The following is a 20,429-nucleotide window of genomic DNA, read 5'->3' as shown; positions in this document are numbered from 1 at the left end:
TGGAACCATCCATCTGAGCGGCGGGGGAAAAGACTTTTCAATTGGATGCGGTGAAGATTTGTCACGTTCTCGGAGACGCAGACAGTGGCTCAGTCGGTTAGGATGCCGGTCGTTCGCCCGTCGAGCGGCCTAGTCCGGGTTCAATTCCCGGTCCGAGCGTGGGCTGTCACGTCCGCCGTGCGGTCTGTTTTTGGACTGGGGAAGGAACGGAGCGGGGCCAAGTTTGACAATTTCGCCGGCTTCGGTATTCTCCAACGCGAAACGACTGCCTTTCGGAGGGAACTGCGTTTGGAGGAAAGTAAAAGTGGAGGGGGGGAGTCTGTGAATGAGATGATGTCACTCGATGCGTAGACGGATGGATGCATGTCGCGGGGGGGGGGGGAGGGGGCAGGGCGGCCCGCCACGCCCCGCCACGCCCTGCCTCCGTATCGCAGTCCACGCCCCGCTGTGGGCGCACTGCGCCCGCCCCGCCTTGCCCCGCACCGCCCCGCCCCGCAGCCCCGCGCCGCCAGATGAGTCTTCTCTTTCTCCTCACTTGACTTGAGTTGAGTTCAGTGCGTTCAGTTTGGTCCGAGCGTTCAGTCGCGCGCCAGCCGGCCTCCTGCCTGGACCGACCGGCCAGGACGTGCACATGCACGCTCAGCAAGCCCGCGAAACGCGAGTGTGTGTGTGTGTGTGCGTGTGTGTGCAAAGACAGAGGTTGGTAGTGCTTCGGTTTTTGCTGGTGGAGGAGTGCCGGCTAGCCAGTGTTGTGGTGCAGTGTCTTCTTTCGCCGTCCCTCGGCCCTCGCCGGCGGGATCCACTTTGCGAATGCACCTACGAGATCAAAGGACGCCTAGCCATGCCTAGCCACGTGGAGCTGGGCTCGGCCTCCTTTGTCCACCTGTTCAATTCTAGCCGCACGTGTGTGTGCCTGTGTGTGGTTGCGTCTGTGTGCGTTGTTTGCCCGTGTGCGTGAATGAAAGTGATGGACGGCTTGTGTGCGTGGGATTACAACTTTATGCTATTCCCCTTATCAGCTTGTTTAAGCAGCACCCAGTTAGCTCACTCTCCTCTCTCCCGGGTAAACAGGATGCCGTGTGCGTTTGTGTGTGTGACCCCACATGGGCACATTATAGTGGCACTCCTATGTTCTACTTCCCTGTTGACACTGCACCGCCTCCCTGTGGAACCCTGGAGGACCCTGTGCAGTCCTGCGGGTCCATTGTGGTGCCCCCTTGGTGCCCCCACGCGGTCTGCAACAGGAGATGCGTGCATGGCCGTGCATGGCGCCCAGTTCGCGGTCCCCGAACGGCTTGTCTAGGCTTGTCTAGGCTTGTCTAGGCTGTCCAGCCTGTCTAGTCCGTGTCGTCCAATTGGCCGCACAGCGGCACTGGTGGCGTCCTTGAACCGTCGTCTTGAATCGTTGGTATTTCTAGATTGGCGGCATTGACACTATCGCCGGCCTCCTCCGATTCCCTATTCGCGGCCCTCGCGTTCGCGGCGTTCGCGGCGTTCGCCCCCCTCCACTCTTACGACAGTGCGTCCGTCGTCGGTCCGCGTTCTCCGCGTTCTGCTGTTTCCGCGGATCGGGATGGGACGCGGGACGCGGCGGGACGCGGCGGGACGCGGCGGGACGCGGCGGGACGCCCAGCGACGTGCGCCTATCAGCGCGCCGCATCGCCCTCCAACCCCTGCCGGCCCCTGCCGCCGCATCTCAATCTCCCTCGCGCCAAGGCAGCGAAGGCAGCGACGGCCGCGGGAAGGATGCCGCCGCCCGACCCTGGCCGCCGCGCCGTCGCATCCCGAATTCAAGACGGGTATTCACTAAAAGCCCCTGCCGGCCGCAGCGGGCCGCCGCGGGCCGCCTCGCCGCAGCGCGCGCAGCCCGGCGCAGCCACTGCAGTAGATTACGGTGCGGTTATCGCACTCATCTCATACGGCCGCCCTGCCTTGTCTCCCCCGCCTGCCCCGCGCCCTCCCGTCGGCGCGCACGTCCTGGTTCAGGTGCCACCGTATGGCCCGTGTGCCCGGAATGACTGTTTCGACCGGGGGAAAGGGGGGGGGGGCAGCAGACGGTTGTAGTCTGGCTCCTTGGGCTCCCTCGATAGAGCCATCCTGCCTCCGGTGTGGGCGGGGAAGACCGCCGCGTCGAACTCAGCTCCTGGGCAATGGATTGAACGCCCCGCGGGGAGAACAATCGTGACTTACAAATCGCACACACGCACGCACGCGCGCGCGCATACACACACACACACACACACACGTTATCACGACCTGATAGGCAAGGCGGGCGCACGGCCCTACACGCACACACACGCACGGGGCGCAGCCTCCGATTCGTCTTGTTTCATTAGCTCCGCGGCTATCAGGGTCCTGGCCAGGCTGTGCTGATAAGCCCCTGCAGCTGGTGTGTGTGGGTGTGTGTGTGAAAGAGAGGGAGGGAGGGAGTCAGAGGCTGCAGCAAACCCTTTACCTGTGACGCCGAGTGACAGCGCGGTGTGAGTGACGGCACCGTCCGCGTTTGTGTGCAGAGGCTGCCAACAGACCGCACCGCCCAGCGCGCCCAGCCACCCACCCAGGCTGCCCAGGGCTTGCCGTCATAGCGGCGCGTAGCGGTGTGACGTCATGAGTCCCCGCGGCCCCGGGCCTGGCCCCGGGCTCCTCGTCCTCGGCGCCGTCCTGCTAGCCGTCAGCGTGCCTACCGCAGGCGCCGCCAACTCCACCAACAGCACCGCGGGCCACCACCTCCGGCACCATCGCTACCCCGGCCAGGACTCGGACGGCGCGCTGCAGACCGTCGCCGCCGGAGGGTGAGTGCTCCACAAAGCGGACTCTGCGGACACGTTAAATTTGACGCTCGCCGCGGGGCTGCAGTAGTCCGGAACAGACGCCGTGCCTGGGCGGGAAAATAAAGTGACGGCGTTGCGCGGTATTTGAACTCAGGTCACGAGCATCGATTAATTGTCACCTAGTGTTGAATTAATGGCTGGACTCACGGTTCAGAACGGTTCTAATCCTGCCCGCGCACATTGTTTTGAAAGCAGTCTTTACGGGACTTGAGGCGAATAGACCGACCACCAGGTGGTTGTTAGCTGTAAATTTGAGTCAGACTCATGTTTCGCAGTGCATCTCTGCCTGTCTTGTGGTGGTGCGTGCGAGCCAGGCGGAGCCAGGATAGGTGGTCCTGGTTCCTGGTCTGGCCGCGCACACCGCGAACGGGCTGGCCGGTGCTGCGGTGCACCAGGCTGCACAGGCTGCACGGGCCCCTCCTTGGATTGATGGATAAGCGGTCTGGCTCTCTGGCCGCCACGTCAGGGCCCTGCCGGCCGCGCGCCGCTCTGTCTCTCTCGCACTCGTGGGGCCTGCCGAAGGGGTGCGAGAGAGACAGCGAGTGCCTTGTCCACCAGCCTGGCCAGGCCCCCATTAGCGCGGGGCTCTCTTGTGTTATTAGTCCCTGGTCCAGTTGTTTGCACTGCCGGCCGTGGTCTATGCAGCACTATGCGGCACCAGCAGACTGATTCGGAGCGGAGGCTCCTTCGTCCTGTCTCTCTCGCACTCTCGTGCGCCCCTTGTGTTCGAGCGAGAGAGAGACCTGCCGCTCGGAACGAGTCTTAAGCCACGCCGCTCTGCTAAAACTATCATTACTCGCTCGTCTCTGAGGCGGGGCCGCAGGGCGGCGGGGCGGCGGGGCGGGAGAGACATGTGGACCCGGAGACGCGGCACGGCCGGCGCGGCTCAGAGTTCACGACCCCGTCCGCCGCGGCCCGAGCCGTCAGCCCTCCCGGCCGCGCACGCCACGCACGCCGCGCACCGCGGTCGGGGCGTGCTCGTCCTGATCCTCCTCGGCCCCAATCCCCAGCCCCGCGTTGATCCGATTCCCTTTTGATTCCGCCAACCGGCGGCGGTTTATCGCGGCCCCGGCATCGCATTGCGGAACCGCGCCAAACCCTCCTCGCGGACCGCGGCAAGCCTGGCAAGCCCGCGGGCGATACCGCGCATGAATGTCAATGACTTGGGCAGCCCTCGGCCCGCGGCCCGCGGAAGTGTCGGGGCGTTATGTTGGCCCCACTGCACGCGGTGGCCCTGCCTGGCCCAGCCCCGCCCCGCGCCGCGCTGACCCGCCCGCGCCTGGGATTGTGGAAGGTCGCCGGGCATGGCGGACCGCGGCGGACCGGCTTGGCTTATCGCCGCGGCCCGCCTGTGACATGCACGCAGTCAAGTCGCTGGCGCGCTGGCGCGGCGCTACAGTTTCATAAGAAGGAAGACACACTGTCCGCGCTGCCGCCCGCCGCGCCGCCGGCCGGGGCAAGGTTACTGGGCCAGTGCGTGCGGGGCGCGGCGGGGCGCGGTGGCCATGCCTCCACGGTTGGACGGACGGACGCACGCCGCGCTGAATCTGACGGTGCGAGGGCTTTCCGATAGAGGCGCCAGGATATTGAAGGGCTGAGCAGGGAAGGGAAGGCAGGAGGGCGGTGGCCGGCCGCCTCGCCGCGAGGCTTGAGCCGCTTGGGCCGCTTGGGCTAGGTCCGAGGCTAGGTCAGAGGGACGTGCACTTAGCGGGACGAGCATCGATTCTCAGGACCAGCAGACCAGCGCGCTGCAGCGTGGCGGCGTGGCGCGCTAGGCCGAGGGACCTGGGAAACCAGGCCGACCCGAGTGGCGTGGCGGCTAGGCCGAGCGCCCGAGCTCCAGGCCGAGCTCCAGGCCGAGCTCCAGGCCGAGCTCCAGGCCGAGCTCCAGGCCGAGGGACAGCGTGACGCACTCCACGACGGGGACGGGGCCCGACGGGCCGATTGCGTTGCCGCGCCTCGATTAGATTGAGACTCAATCTCGGCCAGAATCAAAATGACCACGGCGCCGCACGCCACACGCCTCGCTCCAGGAATCAAATTCCTAGCGAAAACAGCATTTTTTCGTCGCGACTCCAGGGGACTGCTAGTCGATTGCGGACGTCCTGGGGCCGCAGGCCGCACACCAGAAACTGCTTTCCCCCGCAGTTCAAGGCCGCGAGCTCACACAGCCTTGCCGCGCCGCCTGTAATCCTTTACTGTAAATCAAGAAGGCCGTGATTGAATGGGCGTCGAGGCGAGTCGAGGCACGCAGCGCGCAGCCCGGCCAGCCTCCGTGCCAACAAGTTACACGATTGTTTTGAGTGCCAATAACGTAGCGAGCTGTCTTGCCGGACGCGGCAACGCGGCGGGCCCTACTGGCCGCACGGGCCGTAGCTACTACTGTACACTGCGCGACGCTGCGCGCTGCGCGGTCATTGAGCGCCTAATTTACGACCTCTGGACGGGCACGCGCGGCCCTTGCTTTCATGGCGGACGGGGAAGCGAAGCGGCCGCCGTAGTATTCGATTTAAAGCAATTTCAAGGTGCATACAAATCTAATTAACGTTAGGTACTCGCGGTGCCGTGTGAGCTCGGCGGTCGGTCACTCGAGAATATTAACATATCCCCACCTGACGCTGTTTCGCGCGTAAATGTGTGTGTGTCCGTCTGTCTGTCTGCCTGCGTTTAAATGAGCGAAACTGACCCTCGGTGACCGATCCCGGCTTGTACGTAAACGCCCTACTCGCGCCACTTCTCCGCCATGGCGCCCTTACACTTGGCGTTTGACCTCCACTCGGTCGCTCATGCAGGCAGAGCGCAGCTTGGCGCCGATGGCCGGAGCGCTCTATCGCGACGGCTGTGACGCGGACGGGCGCGGCGGGCGGCTCGGCGAGACTGCGGCTCAACGGTCGCCGCGGTGGTCCTGCACTTCTCCACCTCCAGCCGGCGGGCAAGCCATGGTGGCACTTGCAGCACAACGGCAGGGCCGAAGGATGACGCGCTGACTGAGAGCCGAGACGGACAAGAGAGACAGGGGCGGGGGCGTCTCTCTCGCTCGCTCGTTAAAACGAGTCGACAACATTGAAAGGAGCTGCAGACGTTTTAAGCCACTTTGTTGCGAGCGCCACTCCGACTCCGTCAGGGCGGGGCAGGGCGAGGCAGGGCGAGGCAGGGCGAAGAGGGCACGGGAGGCAGGTGCGAGGTTCACGGAGAAGTACGGCGCTAGTTGGCGAGAACTAGTACGTTAGCAGCTGGCTTCTTCACAGTGAGCACCACCTGCCGACGGCGCACGCCGCGCACGCCGCCGCCTGCGTCGCTCGCACAGAGAGCCGACGCACGCGTCAGCGCGTGTACACCGACATTTTTCGTACTTGTTTTGTTCCTTTGCTTTCCTGTGGTGGCGAATCCGTGATTGGAAATGGGGAGCCAGCCAAACTCTTTCCGCGCCACGACCTCCGCATCCAGTGGCGGCCCCGCCTCAACGGCCCCGCCTCAAAGGCAACGCTCGGCCGACGCCGACTCGCGACGAGACCCACGAGCTTCTTGTTTCGGCCAGACTTGACAGTGCGCACACGCCGACGTGCTGCCGTTCACGAAAAGAACGCGATAAGTGTGCGCAAATTGGCTGGGGGGGGGGATGAGAGCGGATAGTGGGGCATGATGGCTCGCCGCGGCGTGGCGGGCCTAGGCTGGCCGAGGCTTGCCTAGGCGGGCCGCATGCCGCGTCAAGGCGCTGGAAGCGGAAAGAGGGGGCGAGGCGGCATGCGGCCCGAGGCCCTGGGATTACGAATAAGTGCAGCGTGACCTTACACTAGGATGACCTCGCCCGGCCAGTGAGTGTGTGTGTGTGTGTGTGTGTGTGTGTAAAAGTGCGGCCCTGCCCTGCGGGGTGACAGCAGGACGTGGCGGGCGGGGCCACAGGCAGGCACGGCAGGGCAGGGCGGGGCGTGGACGACACACAAAGTGGTTTGTTGAGCCCTTGTCTTCTCGCCGCCGCCGAGCACAAAGCACGCACACGCACTCGCATGGACACGGGGGCTTCATAAAATGTGCATCGTGCTTCCCTGTGCGATATCAAGAGGCCCGGCCCGTCGGGCCCGTCGCTTCCACGAGATGGCGAGCGGGGCCCGTAGCCTCCACCTCCACTCGGCCGAGCGTTCGGAAATAATGAATACTGTACTGTACAAGCTTATTGCGTGGGTTGCAAGAAAGTGCCATCCACCGACCGGACACACGACAAATAAATGCCCGTCGAACGAGGCGTGATAAGGTTTCAATTCATTCCAGTTCCTATTTCATATAAATAAGCCGCATCAAGGGCGATTCATTTTAAAATTTTATTTTCATTTTATTTGATTCTATAAAAGTTTATACAAACTTATACTTGTACACTTAAGACCTGAATAAATTGAAACCTTATTAGATCTTAGGGAAGCCGTTTTCAACCCACGTGAAATTCCGTTTGACGGGTGGTGAAAACATGGCCAGCAGTTTCGCTAGGAACGGCGTTCCGCCACCCGCAGCCTGGCCCGGACAGGCCACTCGCGGGATGAGAAGGAAACAAACAGTAAGTGGGCTGTGATCTGGGCGCATCGCGCCGCGCGGCGCCGCGGTTAGGAGGAGGAAAGGATAGTGCCTTAGCCACAACGCGTTCGATTCCATTTCGGCTGGCCTCCAGGCTCCAGTCCAGGCTGGCCTCCACAGGCCGGCCCGGCCCGGCCCTCCCAAGGTCGCAGCCTGGTCGCAGCCACCAGCAAGAACTCCGAGGGCAAAGGGACCAGCCGCAGAGGCTGGTCAACACACGCGGCCCTTCCCACGCCCTGCCCTATCCCCCGCGGCGCCCCGCAGCGCCCCGCGGCCCGCAAAGGGAATATTTGAGCGGAATGCGAATACATCGTGCTTATCAGTTAAGCGACCCACATACAAAGGGCCCTCACTAAAAAAAAAATTAGCATAGCACGCGAGCAAGAAACTCAAAGTTTCAATTGCAAACCCACCGACCTCGACACAGTCGGTGGGTTGTTGGTTCGCACATTTGTTCGAAATTTTCTTCGAATTCCACCAAATGTGGAATTCCTCTGTCGCCTGTAACTCTCACTCTTTTCATCGTTTGTCCGCTTTTATGCTCCAGCTGCGGAGCGGTGCGGTGTGGAGCGGTGCCTGCCTGCCTCCTGCCGCTGTTGTTCGTCGCAATGTATATCCGTTTTATTGTCACTTTTTTGTCACTTTTTTTCGTTCTTTCCCCTTTTTTGGGAGGGGGCTGCATCGGGCCCGTCCCGCTATTGCGCTGCGGAGTGTCGCTTTGCTTCCCTTTTTGGACAGTTGGCGGCCCTGGCGGCCCTGGCGGCCCCCATCAGGTCGATATGGCGTTTGCGTGGCATCCTCAGGGCAGTGTACACAGTGTACACGCCTGGCTTTGGAGGGACTGTCCTCCCCTTCCCGCAAGGCCTGCCGTTCCCCTCTCAATCGTTTGGCCAGCGCGGTGAACCCGGGCGTGTACCCAGGTGGACAGTGTACGCACCTCATTAAGCCGGCCCTTGCCGATCGCCCATTTGAATTTCTATGGCCAATTTACACGAGGCTCGCGGTGACAGAAATAGCCCCGCACGTACTGGCGGGTCATGACCCGGCGGGGGCGCTCAATATTTGGCGGGAAAACAATGTCGAGGGGCCATCCCCACCAGCGTCCCCAAGTCCCCGCCAAGGAGCGCTGCGCCCGGCTCCGCGCCGCGCCTGATGAAGCATGCATGCTGCCGAGCCTCCCTCACGCTGATCTCCTTATTTCCCCTGGTAACCCTGCAAGGGCTGTTCATCATGGCAAAGTTACCCTCCAACAAACCGCGTCCATCAAAAATGCTTCGGGAATTTTTGAGGAAGTTAGTTGGTCTTTGCGGTAACCTCCAGCTGGTGCCGGGGCACTGCCGCCTCTCCCAGGCGGTAACCCCCCCCCCCTTTTGCCGAATTAATTACCTGCTTATTTGGTTGCGCCGTGACATTGTGCCCCTCCCCCCTCTCACCCGCGGTTCGACGTGACCCACATCCGACGCCACGTTGTTGCCCGCCAAAACGACCGAAAAGGAGTAGTGCCTGTTTCGGGCTGGGAGCTCCACGATAACGTTTTGTTTTTGTTTTTGTGGCAGGCCCAACGTGTGCCGGTCGCGATACCGCAACTACTGCTGCCCGGGGTGGACGCTACGTCATGGCCTGTGCATCGTTCGTAAGTCACCGGGTTGACCGGGTCACTGCATCTAACCAAGTTAGCCGGTACAGATTTTCGAGGAAAATCTCTGAGTTCTTATCTGCCTTTTACAGCCATGTGCGTGCGCACGTGTTCGGCCGGCAGCTGCGTCAAGCCCAATGTCTGCAGCTGTCCTCCTGGTGACCAAGACTGCTTGCGTGGTGAGTGCTTTACCGATCAAACGGTCGCTGGTGATTGTCGTAGTATGATTACCCCATAGTCGTGGGAAGCCATCTTGGTTCCCGAACCTCTCCAGTTTCTCACCCGCTTCCTAGAGCTTCAACACGTTTGTTATGCTCGCGCCATGAAAGATGGAAGATGTGTTCAGTTGGGCTATTTAAGCCCAATGGTGTGACGGTTGGGGGAGGGGGCGGACGGTGGTGCGACTTGGGGGCACCTATACTACTGACCGTGTTTGACTTCCGCCTCTTCGCAGCCGCCGCCAACGCTACGGCGGGCCAGGGCGGCCAGGGCTGGGGCTCGACGCGGCGTGGCGGCGCCCCCGGCGGCTGCCCTATCACCTGCCTCAACGGCGGCTCCTGTGTCAACGGAACGTGCTCCTGCCGGCCCGGATACCAAGGCCCTTACTGCGGCGAGCGTGAGTGCAGCCAGCCGCTTCACTGTCTCTCTCGCACCCGGAGGGAGTCGCTTGCGGATGCGAGAGAGACAGACCGATGAAGCACTGGTCAGTCTGTGTCAGCATGAGAGTGTGTACTCCGACAAACGCTCGTTACAGGCTCGGACTGGCCAGGGCAGACAGGCAGAAAAATCTGCCGGGGCCTTCGGGTTTGGGACCAGTAACGTCAAAAAGTTGGTCAAAAAGTGATTAAATCTCCGAAAGTAGCCGTTTTCGCTGAATTTGAGCGGCCATTGCGTCCGATCTAGTTGCGGCCAACGGCCTCCCTCGACGCCCTAGTATTCTTAAGACCCTACTCTTTCATGCCCTGTATCGGGAAGACGTTGACCACAACGATTTTGCCTTTGACCGCAACGATTTTGGGACCAAAATTGGTCAAAAAGTGGTCGAATCTCGAAAATTTGCAGATTTTGCTGACTTTGGGTGGCCACTGTGTCCAATCTAGTTGCCGTAAAAGGCCTCCCTCGACGCCCTAGTATTCTTAAGACCCTACTCTTTCATGCCCTGTATCGGGAAGACGTTGACCACAACGATTTTGCCTTTGACCGCAACGATTTTGGGACCAAAGTTGGTCAAAAAGTGGTCGAATCTCGGAAATTTGCTGATTTTGCTGACTTTGGGCGGCCACTGTGTCCAATCTAGTTGCATTAAAAGGCATTTAAAAAGTTGGTCCTGAAGGGTAAAAACAATGATGATCGGAGGCCTTTTGCGGTCTTATCCGCCGGGGCCTTTTGGGGGCCAGTCCGAGCCTGCTCGCTCATGTGAATGTCTTCCAGCCATCTGCAAGGAGCCGTGCCTGCACGGTGGACGCTGCATCGGGCCCGACCGCTGCGCCTGCGTCTACGGCTTCAGCGGCCGTCGCTGCGAGGCGGGTAAGTGAGGGGGGGCGCCTCCAGGTCGCCGTCGACGAGGCGCAGACTGAGTGTCTCGCTTGTTGCAGACTACCGCACCGGGCCGTGCTACACCAAGGTGACGGAGGACTCGTGCCACGGCCAGCTGGAGGGCGTGGTGTGCACCAAGCAGCTGTGCTGCGCCTCGGTGGGCCGCGCCTGGGGCCACCCCTGCGAGAAGTGCCCCACCAAGCTGGACTGCGACGCCGGCCACCTCAAGAACATCCACACGGGCAAGTGCTACGGTGAGTGAAACAGACGCCCGGCACAACCTGTTGCACTTTGTTACCACTGATAAGCAGGCCGGCCCAGGGCAGGCCATTGTGACGTCATCGCGGTGCCGGGCCGTCGGCCAGGCCTGCAGGCCGCGTTCAGTCACGGCCTGATTTACGGCCGGGATTAATTCGCCGTACACGCGTCGGCCAATGCTGGCCAGCAGTGCGTCCATCGCCCCGTCTCGCTCACACTGTCGGGGCGCCCCGTAGCGGTGCGAGAGAGACGGGGCGGCTGTGCGGAACGAGCACACAGGCAATGCTGCGCTATTTGCGGCCCCTGGGACAAGGAGGGCTGTAGTCATGCTCCGTGTGTCGTGTCGCGCGTCTCCCTCGCACTCCGGCGGGAAGCGTTGCGGTGCGCTGCGGTGCGAGGGAGACAGAGCGGCGAATAAAGCAGTCTTCGGAAATGGGGCAGTGCGTTTCCATTATTGCCGCGCCGTGGGCTGTGGCTGTGCATTGGCGGACGGGCGTGCAGCACAGCGCGGACGGCATATAATTGCCTGTGCTGCAGCCGAAAGCGCTGTGCAGTCGGCCGTCCGGGGCCCGGCGTGCGTGCGAATGCAAGGGATGCAAGCACACTGTGTTGCGTTGCAGACATCGACGAGTGCGAGGCCATCCCCGGGCTGTGCCGCGGCGGCAAGTGCGTCAACTCGGTGGGCTCCTTCACGTGCGAGTGCCCCGACGGCCAGACGCGCAACCCGGAGAACAACGAGTGCGAGGACCGCGACGAGTGCAAGGACGGGCTGGACGCCTCGGGCGAGGCCGTGTGCAAGGACGGCCGCTGCGTCAACACGCAGGGCGGCTTCTACTGCGTCTGCAACCCGGGCTTCATCCCCCGCCAGGACCGCAGGGGCTGCATTGGTAAGTCCCTCCTCTTTTTGCACTCTAATCGCCTGCGAGCCGTGAAATGCCGTGAAACACCCGGCAGCTGCTGGCGGTGCGGCGGTGCGGGGTGGGGGCGGTTTGCGCTCGCAGCACAGCGTTATACATTCTCCCTCGGGCTCTCCAATGTCCGGATGGATGCTTCGCTGCGTGATTTCTCTAGACAGTTCGTCCGGCTTAAGCTCGAGAGAAAAATATTCAGAGAGGAGGAAAATAAAGCGTTAATAATAACAAAACGACTACGCAGCGCGTAGCCGCGTAGCCGCGCGGTACAGTTCTCTGACAGGCGAGGCGTAACACTTAGCATTCGCGGGACTCTGGGACTCCACACAACCGACAACACGCTTCTTCCATTTCCCGAGGAACAGCAGCGGACTACAAAGGGAATGCCAACGCCATGTTTGTTCTCGTTTTGCTTTTCCAGACGCGCGCCAGGGCGCCTGCTACGCCTCGGTGACCGACGCGGGGCTGTGCCAGAACCGCCTGCCCATCCGTCTGTCCAAGAAGGACTGCTGCTGCGGCGTCAACATGGGCAAGGGCTGGGGAGACTCGTGCGACCGGTGCCCTTCGGTCGGCGATGGTGAGTGCCCGGGTTCGAATACGGCCCGATGCGTTTTGCACTTTATTTTGCTTTCTTTACTTTGACCCGAGTGTGTGTCGACAGCCGCCTTCCGGCACCTCTGCGTGGACGGCTTCCCCGCGGCAGGGCCTGTTGGTCCCGGAGGCACGGGCCCCGGAGGAATCTCCGGGCCGGGAGGCATCGGCCTCCGGGGCCCATCTGGCATCCCAGGCGCGCCCGGAGGCCCTGGAGGCCCAGGAGGACCCCCAGGCTTCGGGTCCACGGGGCTGGGCGGCGCTGGCGGCGGCGGCTGGCCAGGGGCGAGGCCGGGCACCAGCGGCCCCGCGGCACGGCCAGGGTCAGCCGCGTACGACAGGCCGACGGGGCAGTCTGGCGGAGGTACAGTACTCGCCACCATTCACCCGACACTTTTGGCAGGCGCCCTGCAGCCACGGCGCTTACTCTTGTCTCGATCCAACTAGTGTCCAAGTCCCACTGTGCGTGGGTCAGGGCGCGGCGGCCCGGACAGGCCGCCCTAACTAAGTTGCCGTTACGACCTCGACCTTGCTGCCCTCATCAATGTCGTCTTGTTCCCCACAGGACCCACGGCGATCGGACTGCCAGGCGCCCCGGGCTCCTACCCTCCTGGAGTGAGCTACCCCGGCGCTGGCTACCCCGGTGGCCCCACTGGCCCCACTGGAGGAGGCGGCGGCAGGTACCCCGGCGGGCCTAACGGCCCCGGCGGTCCAGGCAGGGGGGGTGGCGGTCCCGGAGCAGGCGGCCTCGGCCAAGGCGGCGGAGGCCCTGGTGGTGGTGGCGGCTGGGCGGGCCCCGGCCTCAGCGGCCTCTCGCACCGCGTGGACGAGTGCAGCATGCTGCCCGGCATCTGCGGGCACGGGCGCTGCGTGGACCAGCCCATGGGCTACACCTGCGAGTGTGATGCCGGATTCAAGCAGGGCCCCTCCCAAGTGTGTGAAGGCCAGTTGCACTTACTGACACACTCAAACCGCCTCCGCTAGTTTCATTATCGTCGACTGCCGTCTCTGCATGCTTTTCCTTTGCGCTTGTCGCGGGTTCGAATCCCAGTCGCCGTTCTTTCCTCGCGGTGCCTGTGCCTTGACCCGTGCCTCCCTCTGCCCGCAGATGTGGACGAGTGCGCGGACCTGCAGTACTGCAAGGGAGGCACCTGCACCAACTCTCTGGGCGGCTTCACCTGCGTGTGCCCGCCCGGCTTCGACCTCTCCGCCGACAACAAGCTGTGCCTAGGTGGGTTGGCGGTGTACCAGTTCGACGGGGCGCAGCCCACAGTCGGACAGAAGACGGGTGGAGGCGGCCAAAACTCTAGACGAATTTTGACGTCCAGAGTCGCTAAATGGGACTCGAATCAACCGTGTGACCCTACCCTACCAATGGATTGCTCTCCGAACGAGGAATCCATTGGGGTCGGACGCTCCAGCGCTCGGTGGAGAGCGCCTGGTAGAGTAGGCAACCCAACGTGCATGGCGGCTGAAACGCTGCCTGTCTGACAGGAGTTGGCGGCAGCGTACCGAACAGTGTCGCTGTCTGGCTCTCTCTCGCTCTCACGCATGGGTGCGAGAGACGCAGAGACACTGCACATTGTTTGTTGGAATCACTCAAAATCTGGACTTGTCCAAACTCTGTCCGCAGACCACGACGAGTGCCAAGAGAACGGCATGTGCGCCAACGGCGAGTGCGTCAACATGCACGGCTCCTTCAAGTGCCAGTGCCACGCCGGCTTCATCCTGTCCCCCACCGGCCACTCCTGCATCGGTGAGTAACGCACTGCAACGTGAGGATCAGCCCGTCCACGGAAAAGCGTCCGCGTCCATAACCGCCGCCTCCAAGAAGGATGGCGCGGTCCTCATTACGAAGCCGCGCCGCCGCGCCTCGACGACGGGGAGGACGATTCCGAAGAGTCGCTGTCTGCGTCGCACTCACAGTCAGTCCCGTAGGGGTGCGAGAGAGAGAGAGAGACAGCGAGCGACTCTCCAGAATCATTCTGCAGGGACCGCGCCTTTAGCGCTTTATCCACGCCCCGCGGCCATCCGGCCGTCCCCGCGCCGCGCCGCGCCGTCCGCGGAATGAAAAATGTCGCGGCTCGGCGATATTATATCGCGCTAGGACGGCGCGGCGCGGTGAAGGGAATGGCGCCACCGGAATGGATGAGCTGCCCGTGGCTGTGTCGCGCGGCAGCCTAGCCTCGGCCCATGCCTCGGCCCTCAGCCCTCGGCACGCGTCGAGATGAATTCGCGCCGCACCCTCTTTTCAAGCCCGGCCTCTCGGTGCCTCTCGGCGCGCACCTGCCTGCTTATCGCGCGCCACGGCCGCCCTGCCCCGCCCCGCGTTCCTGCCTGCCGTTGGCCGGGGCGGACACGCGAACAGCGCTCCGTGCCGCGGTCCGGAACGCTAGCGACGGCGTCTGGGGACTCTGAGGTTCGCGTGTCACAGGCCAGTGTCGCCAACTCTGCGGACCCCCGCTTGAGTTCGGAGCGGGCCGACCTGCCGAACCTTTTATCCGGCGGCGTTCTTCCTCTTTGGGACTCACTCCGGCTTAGCCGGGGTCCCCGGCCCGCCCCGGCCCGAGACCACATTTCCTCCTCCGACCGGGGAGGCGTTTTAAGAAAAGCGTGCGGGCTGGTCCGCCCGTTCGCTGTGCAGGAAAGCCGTTTACGTAAAGGACCCCCATTCGGCGAGGCCATAAGTCGCCCGCCGAAGTCTCGCCGTTGTTGACCTCCGGCAGTGTGTCGGTCGCTGTGACCGCGCAGCTCGGCCCCGCTGCACCGCGCCACCGCGCCACACCTCGACGCTAAGCCCGCGCTGCGACGCGCTAAGCCCCGCAGCGGCGCGTTTCGCCGGGTTTCGCCCACCCCGACCCACCCACACGCAGCCGCGCCGAGCCACGCAGGGCGGGCTGACCTGCCCGTCCCCGCGCAGCCAGAGGCCCGAAAAAGCGACCACCCGCCACCCCCTTTGCCGCGCTGCCCTGGCGCTGCCCGCGGCGACGGGACGGGCGGGTCGGGCCGGGGGTTCGGTAACGCTGCCGGATGCCGGATCTCGCGAGTGCCTCCGCTGTTTGTTGTTTGCTCCTTGCCCCCCTATTTATTTTGGCCCCGGTGCCGCTGGCGCGCTGGCGCCCCTGCTGCCCCCAGACGTGGACGAGTGCTTCGAGAACCCGCGCATGTGCCTGCACGGCCGCTGCCGCAACACCCCCGGCTCCTACGACTGCGAGTGCAGCCCCGGCTTCACGGCGTCGCCGGACCGCTCGTACTGCGTGGACACGGACGAGTGCGCCGAGACGGGCATGTGCGGCAAGGGCCGCTGCGTCAACATCGACGGCTCGTTCCGGTGCGTGTGCGACCCCGGCTACCGGCTCGGCGCCGACCACAAGCAGTGCGAGGGTGAGTACGCTGCTGCCGCTGCCGCCGCTGCGGTGCGCTGGCGTGACTTGGCCGTGAACGTGCCGCTGTTGCAGACATCGACGAGTGTGCCGCCAGGCCCTGCCTCCACGGCCGCTGCATCAACACCCAGGGCAGCTTCAAGTGCGAGTGCCCTCCCGGGTTCGCCCTCGGCCCGGGCGGACGGTCGTGTGAAGGTAGCGTGGCGTGTTCGACGTTTATTCCGAGCAAACAACACGCTGGACGTTTTCCAAGTTGATTACTTTTGTGTTTGTTGGCAGACACGCGGCGCGACCTGTGCTACTCGTCGTTCCGCGACGGCGTGTGTTCGGGGCCCAGCACGCTGCCCGTGACGCGCTCCAGCTGCTGCTGCTGCACCGTCATCTTCGGCCAGCCCTCCGGCTGGGGGACGCCCTGCCAGCAGTGCCCCACGGCGGGCACGGCCGAGTTCGACCTGCTGTGCCCGCACGGGCCCGGCATGACTTTCAGCGGCGACGGTACGCACGGCGAGGCCCGGCGAGGGTAAAAGTCCTGGACGACCACTCGGCCGCTCCGCCAGCAGGCACACTGTGGTGGCGCGGCCGGGGGGCACGTCCATGGGGCGCACGTGTAAATCGTGAGATGGCGGCACGGCGGCACGGAGGGGCCACAAATCAAACCGGCGCCAAAACCAGGCCAGGCCCGCCAGGCCCGGCCCTAATCGCATCAGCGTATCGGCACCGGCCGGCCGGCCTGCGGGCCGTCGTCGCTCCGTCTCTCTCGCACTCGGAGGGCGTTCCGCGGGGGTGCGAGAGAGACGGAGCGTCTCTGGCCGTGCTCCCCAAGCTGTCGCCGCGTCCGTGTCCTCGCCGATTCCATTTCACTGCGAGACAAAGCACCGCCAGGGCGCCGCTCGACCTTCAAGGCCTTCGAGGCCTTCGCCGAGAGCGAAAGGGCCAAACGACCCGGCCGGCGACCTGGCCCTGGCGTGCCCTGGCGGCGGCGGCTCGGCGACGGCGACGCGTATCCCCGCGGGCCACGCCGGCCGCGCCCCCCGCCGGAGCAGTCTGGCCGAGTCTGGCGACGCCCCCGCGGTTGCGGCAGTCTGCCACGCCAACTTAGTTTGCCGCTGACTCGAGCCGACTTCCCATACTGTAACGCGTTGCCAAACTTTCGGCCCCGGGGCGGGGGCGGGTCATCTCTCATCTCTCAGAGGCCTCCCCGCCCTCCCCCGCCGCGGAGTCCGAGGGAGGCCGGATTGACGGCGCCCTTGACCTTGCCTCACGTGGACCGTCCCTGTTACGAGCGCTTGGGTGCTCCGCATTCCGACACGATTCTAACAACGAACCTTGGTGACACTCACAAGCTTGCAAGGTAACGCTTCGCCGTGTGTCGCCACAGACATCAACGAGTGCGCTCAGAACCCCAACCTGTGCCCCAACGGCGCGTGCGAGAACCTGATGGGCAGCCACCGCTGCATCTGCAACCCGGGCTACCAGGTGGACGCCACGGGCAAGGTGTGCACGGACATCAACGAGTGCGAGCTGGACGACATGGTCTGCAACGGCGGCCAGTGCCGCAACACGCCGGGCACCTACCAGGTAAGGCGTGCGTCTGCGGCCTTGGCGGCGCCGCCACCGAGACCGCGCGTCATCCTGGCTTGCTTGCTTGCAGTGCATCTGCGACCCGGGCACGCGGTTCAACGACACGACGCAGATGTGCGAGGACGTGGACGAGTGCCTGGAGCTGGGCGAGGAGGCCTGCATCAACGGCGAGTGCGTCAACACCAGGGGCTCGTACGAATGCCGCTGCGGCCCGGGCACCATGCTGGACAACACGGGCCGCGTCTGCATCGGTAATGCCGCGACCAAGGCCGCGACCAAGCGTCGCGCTGTGTCTGTCGCACTCACTGGGCGTAGGGGTGCGAGTGAGACAGAGTAACGAGAGGATTTCGAGGGGGTACTCGTTGTTGCAGACAACCGGCGGGGCTCGTGCTGGACGCGCATGGTGGCGGGGCGCTGCGAGAACAACCTGCCGCGACTGACGCTGCGCGCCGAGTGCTGCTGCTCGGTGGGCGTGGCCTGGGGCAGCCCCTGTGAGGCGTGCCGGCCCGACGAGTGCGGCAAGGGCCGCGACGCCTGCCCCAAGGGCTACGCCAAGGTGGACGGCAAGGCGTGCACCGACATCAACGAGTGCGACCTCAACGAGGGCATCTGCCGCGGCGGCGGCACGTGCGTCAACACCGAGGGCTCCTTCACGTGCCAGTGCCCGCCGGGGCTCACCCTCGACCCCACGGGTAAGGCCCACGCCTTTGCAGTGGGGGTGCCGGGAGATTGGAGCCCGCGACTCTGACGTCTGTCTGGCCGTCGCAGGTACGCTGTGCCAGGACCTGCGGCAGGAGCGCTGCTTCCTGGACTACCGGCACGGCGAGTGCGTGAACGCGCTACCCGGGCTGTTCCCGCGCTCCATCTGCTGCTGCACCACTGTGGGCCGCGGCTGGGGCGGCGCGGACAGCGGCAAGTGCGACGCGTGCCCCAAGCAGGGCTCGCAGGCCTACCAGGAGCTGTGCCCCCGGGTGAGAGAGAGCGGGACGCCGCGCCTCCGCCAGAGAGACGCCATCGAGCTGGCTGACGCTTTCTGCCGCAGGGCACGGGCTTCGTGGACCGGCGCGACATCAACGAGTGCACGGAGTTCCCCGGCATCTGCGAGAACGGGCGCTGCAAGAACACGCCCGGCGGCTACTCGTGCCGCTGCAACCAGGGCTACTCGCTGGACGAGAACGGCGTCAAGTGCCTGGGTGAGGCTCGGGCTGGGTGTGGGTCACCTCCGTCGCCACTTCGCCACGCGAGCCGCCGCGCTAACGCGGACATCGCTCTGTTGCAGACATCGACGAGTGCACCATCATGTCCGGGACGTGCGGCGACGGCGTGTGCCAGAACACGGCGGGCGGCTTCGTCTGCAAGTGCAACGAGGGCTACGAGAACACGAAAGTGATGCAGGTTTGCGTGGGTAACTAGAGCGTTCCGGTCCTCGTCGCGGTGCCGAGGTGCTCGAGGTCGTCGCGCGGCCGCCGTCACCGCTTGCTGCTCTCTGTCCGCAGACGTCAACGAGTGCGAGCGGATCCCCGGGCTGTGCCGCGGCGGCTCCTGCGTCAACACCCAGGGCAGCTACAAGTGCGAGTGCCCCCCGGGCCACGAGCTGGCGCCTAACCAGAAGTCCTGCAAAGGTAGACGAGCAAAAACGAGCCAAAAACACACTTGGCTTTGAAGAAGTACCGCGGTGTTTGAACCCATGCCTCCGGGCTTGCCTCCGGGCCCACAGACATAGACGAGTGCTCGCGGACAAGCGGCATCTGCTCGAACGGCGTGTGCGAGAACATGATGGGCACGTACCAGTGCGTGTGCGACGACGGCTACCAGCAGTCCGGCGCCCAGGGCTCCCACTGCGAGGACCTCAACGAGTGCGACAGCGGCAACGGCGGCTGCGAGGACATCTGCGTCAACTCGCCGGGCAGCTTCTCCTGCGCCTGCAGGTGTGGTGGGCCCGCCCTTGGCCCGTCAGGGGACTTGCGGCCGAACTGAGTTCCAGATTATCGGACCCACACCGAGCGCGACACGTGGGCCCGGAAAACTTGGAACTCAACTGTCTGCCCGTCTGTTGCAGCCCGGGCTTCACGCTGCAGGTGGACGGGCGCACCTGCAAGGACGTGGACGAGTGCAAGGAGAACAAGCGCGTCTGCAACGGCGGCCAGTGCACCAACACGCTGGGCTCCTTCTTCTGCACGTGCGGCGACGGGCTGCTGTCCGGGCCCGGCGGGGGGCCCTGCATCGGTAAACTAGGCTAGGACCAATCAAAACTTGGGCCCTTCATGAGTCCATTAATAAAGAATGGGGGTCAAAGTCCCCGCCGCGACAAGTCGTTGTGGAGCTGCCTCGGTAGCGGAAAGGAGGGGAGGCCAGAGGGGGCCAACGAGGTGAGGTCCCACATCCTGCAGCCCCCGCAGCCCAGTCCCCTTCCGCGGGGTGTAGTGTAGTGAGACGGCCCAACTTGGCACACTCTGGCCCGAGACGTTGAAAGCAAAAATACATCGCGGAAAAGCCATCCAACTTTCCCGGAGTCGCGAAGCGAACGGAGTCGCGGCGAGTCGTCATGGCGGCTATCCTCAAAGCCCCCAATACCCTGTCGAAAAGAAAACGTCTAAATATAAATCTGATAAAACGCCAAAAAAAAAGGGAATGAGTGAGAGTATTTGAACCGACGACCTTGGTTGCAGACGTGGACGAGTGCAAGGAGCGCGGCTCCGAGGCGTGCGGCCCGGGGTCGTGTTACAACACGCTGGGCTCGTACCAGTGCCAGTGCGAGGACGGCTACTCGGCCAAGGCGGGCGCGGGCGAGCAGTGCACCGACGACGACGAGTGCGAGCTGGCCGTGCACAACTGCGACGCCAACGCCGAGTGCGTCAACACGCCGGTCAGTTGTGGGCACTGCCTCCGTGCTCGGTACTTCGTGGGTGGGACGGGACCGTGGCCTGCCTTTGTCACCGCCGCCTCTTTCTCCAGGGCTCGCACTCCTGCCGCTGCAAAGACGGCTTCACCGGCAACGGGGTCACCTGCAGGGACGTCAACGAGTGCCTGACAAACAACGGGGGCTGCGACCAGAACGCTCAGTGCGTCAACACAGACGGCTCCTTCAAGGTACAGTCACCTTCAAACCGGGGGGTGGGCCCGGCCGGCTCGTCCT

At 64.0% G+C, this 20,429-nt stretch overlaps 1 protein-coding gene across 1 annotated transcript in view; it reads left to right on the top strand.

Annotated features, from left to right (window-relative positions):
• Positions 1 to 563: 563 nt before the first annotated feature.
• Positions 564 to 20,429, top strand: part of LOC117645843 (fibrillin-2-like) — a 32,628-nt gene continuing 12,762 nt past the window's right edge. The window contains exons 1-27 of the mRNA XM_034386307.1: positions 564 to 699; positions 2,514 to 2,792; positions 8,954 to 9,030; positions 9,126 to 9,212; positions 9,488 to 9,649; positions 10,465 to 10,560; positions 10,629 to 10,823; positions 11,448 to 11,714; positions 12,160 to 12,315; positions 12,400 to 12,571; positions 13,103 to 13,272; positions 13,438 to 13,560; positions 13,963 to 14,085; positions 15,465 to 15,713; positions 15,788 to 15,907; positions 15,992 to 16,207; positions 17,091 to 17,290; positions 17,364 to 17,544; positions 17,665 to 17,985; positions 18,062 to 18,264; positions 18,336 to 18,486; positions 18,573 to 18,698; positions 18,790 to 18,915; positions 19,011 to 19,221; positions 19,353 to 19,519; positions 19,963 to 20,159; positions 20,249 to 20,383. Coding sequence (XP_034242198.1) covers positions 2,608 to 2,792; positions 8,954 to 9,030; positions 9,126 to 9,212; positions 9,488 to 9,649; positions 10,465 to 10,560; positions 10,629 to 10,823; positions 11,448 to 11,714; positions 12,160 to 12,315; positions 12,400 to 12,571; positions 13,103 to 13,272; positions 13,438 to 13,560; positions 13,963 to 14,085; positions 15,465 to 15,713; positions 15,788 to 15,907; positions 15,992 to 16,207; positions 17,091 to 17,290; positions 17,364 to 17,544; positions 17,665 to 17,985; positions 18,062 to 18,264; positions 18,336 to 18,486; positions 18,573 to 18,698; positions 18,790 to 18,915; positions 19,011 to 19,221; positions 19,353 to 19,519; positions 19,963 to 20,159; positions 20,249 to 20,383 — 4,416 coding nt within the window. The 5' untranslated portion in view covers positions 564 to 699; positions 2,514 to 2,607. The remainder of the gene's footprint in view (positions 700 to 2,513; positions 2,793 to 8,953; positions 9,031 to 9,125; positions 9,213 to 9,487; positions 9,650 to 10,464; positions 10,561 to 10,628; positions 10,824 to 11,447; positions 11,715 to 12,159; positions 12,316 to 12,399; positions 12,572 to 13,102; positions 13,273 to 13,437; positions 13,561 to 13,962; positions 14,086 to 15,464; positions 15,714 to 15,787; positions 15,908 to 15,991; positions 16,208 to 17,090; positions 17,291 to 17,363; positions 17,545 to 17,664; positions 17,986 to 18,061; positions 18,265 to 18,335; positions 18,487 to 18,572; positions 18,699 to 18,789; positions 18,916 to 19,010; positions 19,222 to 19,352; positions 19,520 to 19,962; positions 20,160 to 20,248; positions 20,384 to 20,429) is intronic.

This window comes from Thrips palmi, unplaced genomic scaffold (genome assembly GCF_012932325.1).
Source record: "Thrips palmi isolate BJ-2018 unplaced genomic scaffold, TpBJ-2018v1 HiC_scaffold_10, whole genome shotgun sequence".
NCBI classification, from domain to species: Eukaryota; Metazoa; Arthropoda; class Insecta; order Thysanoptera; family Thripidae; genus Thrips; species Thrips palmi.
Note: the sequence above shows the minus strand (reverse complement) of the source record. Positions and strands in the feature narration are given on the sequence as shown.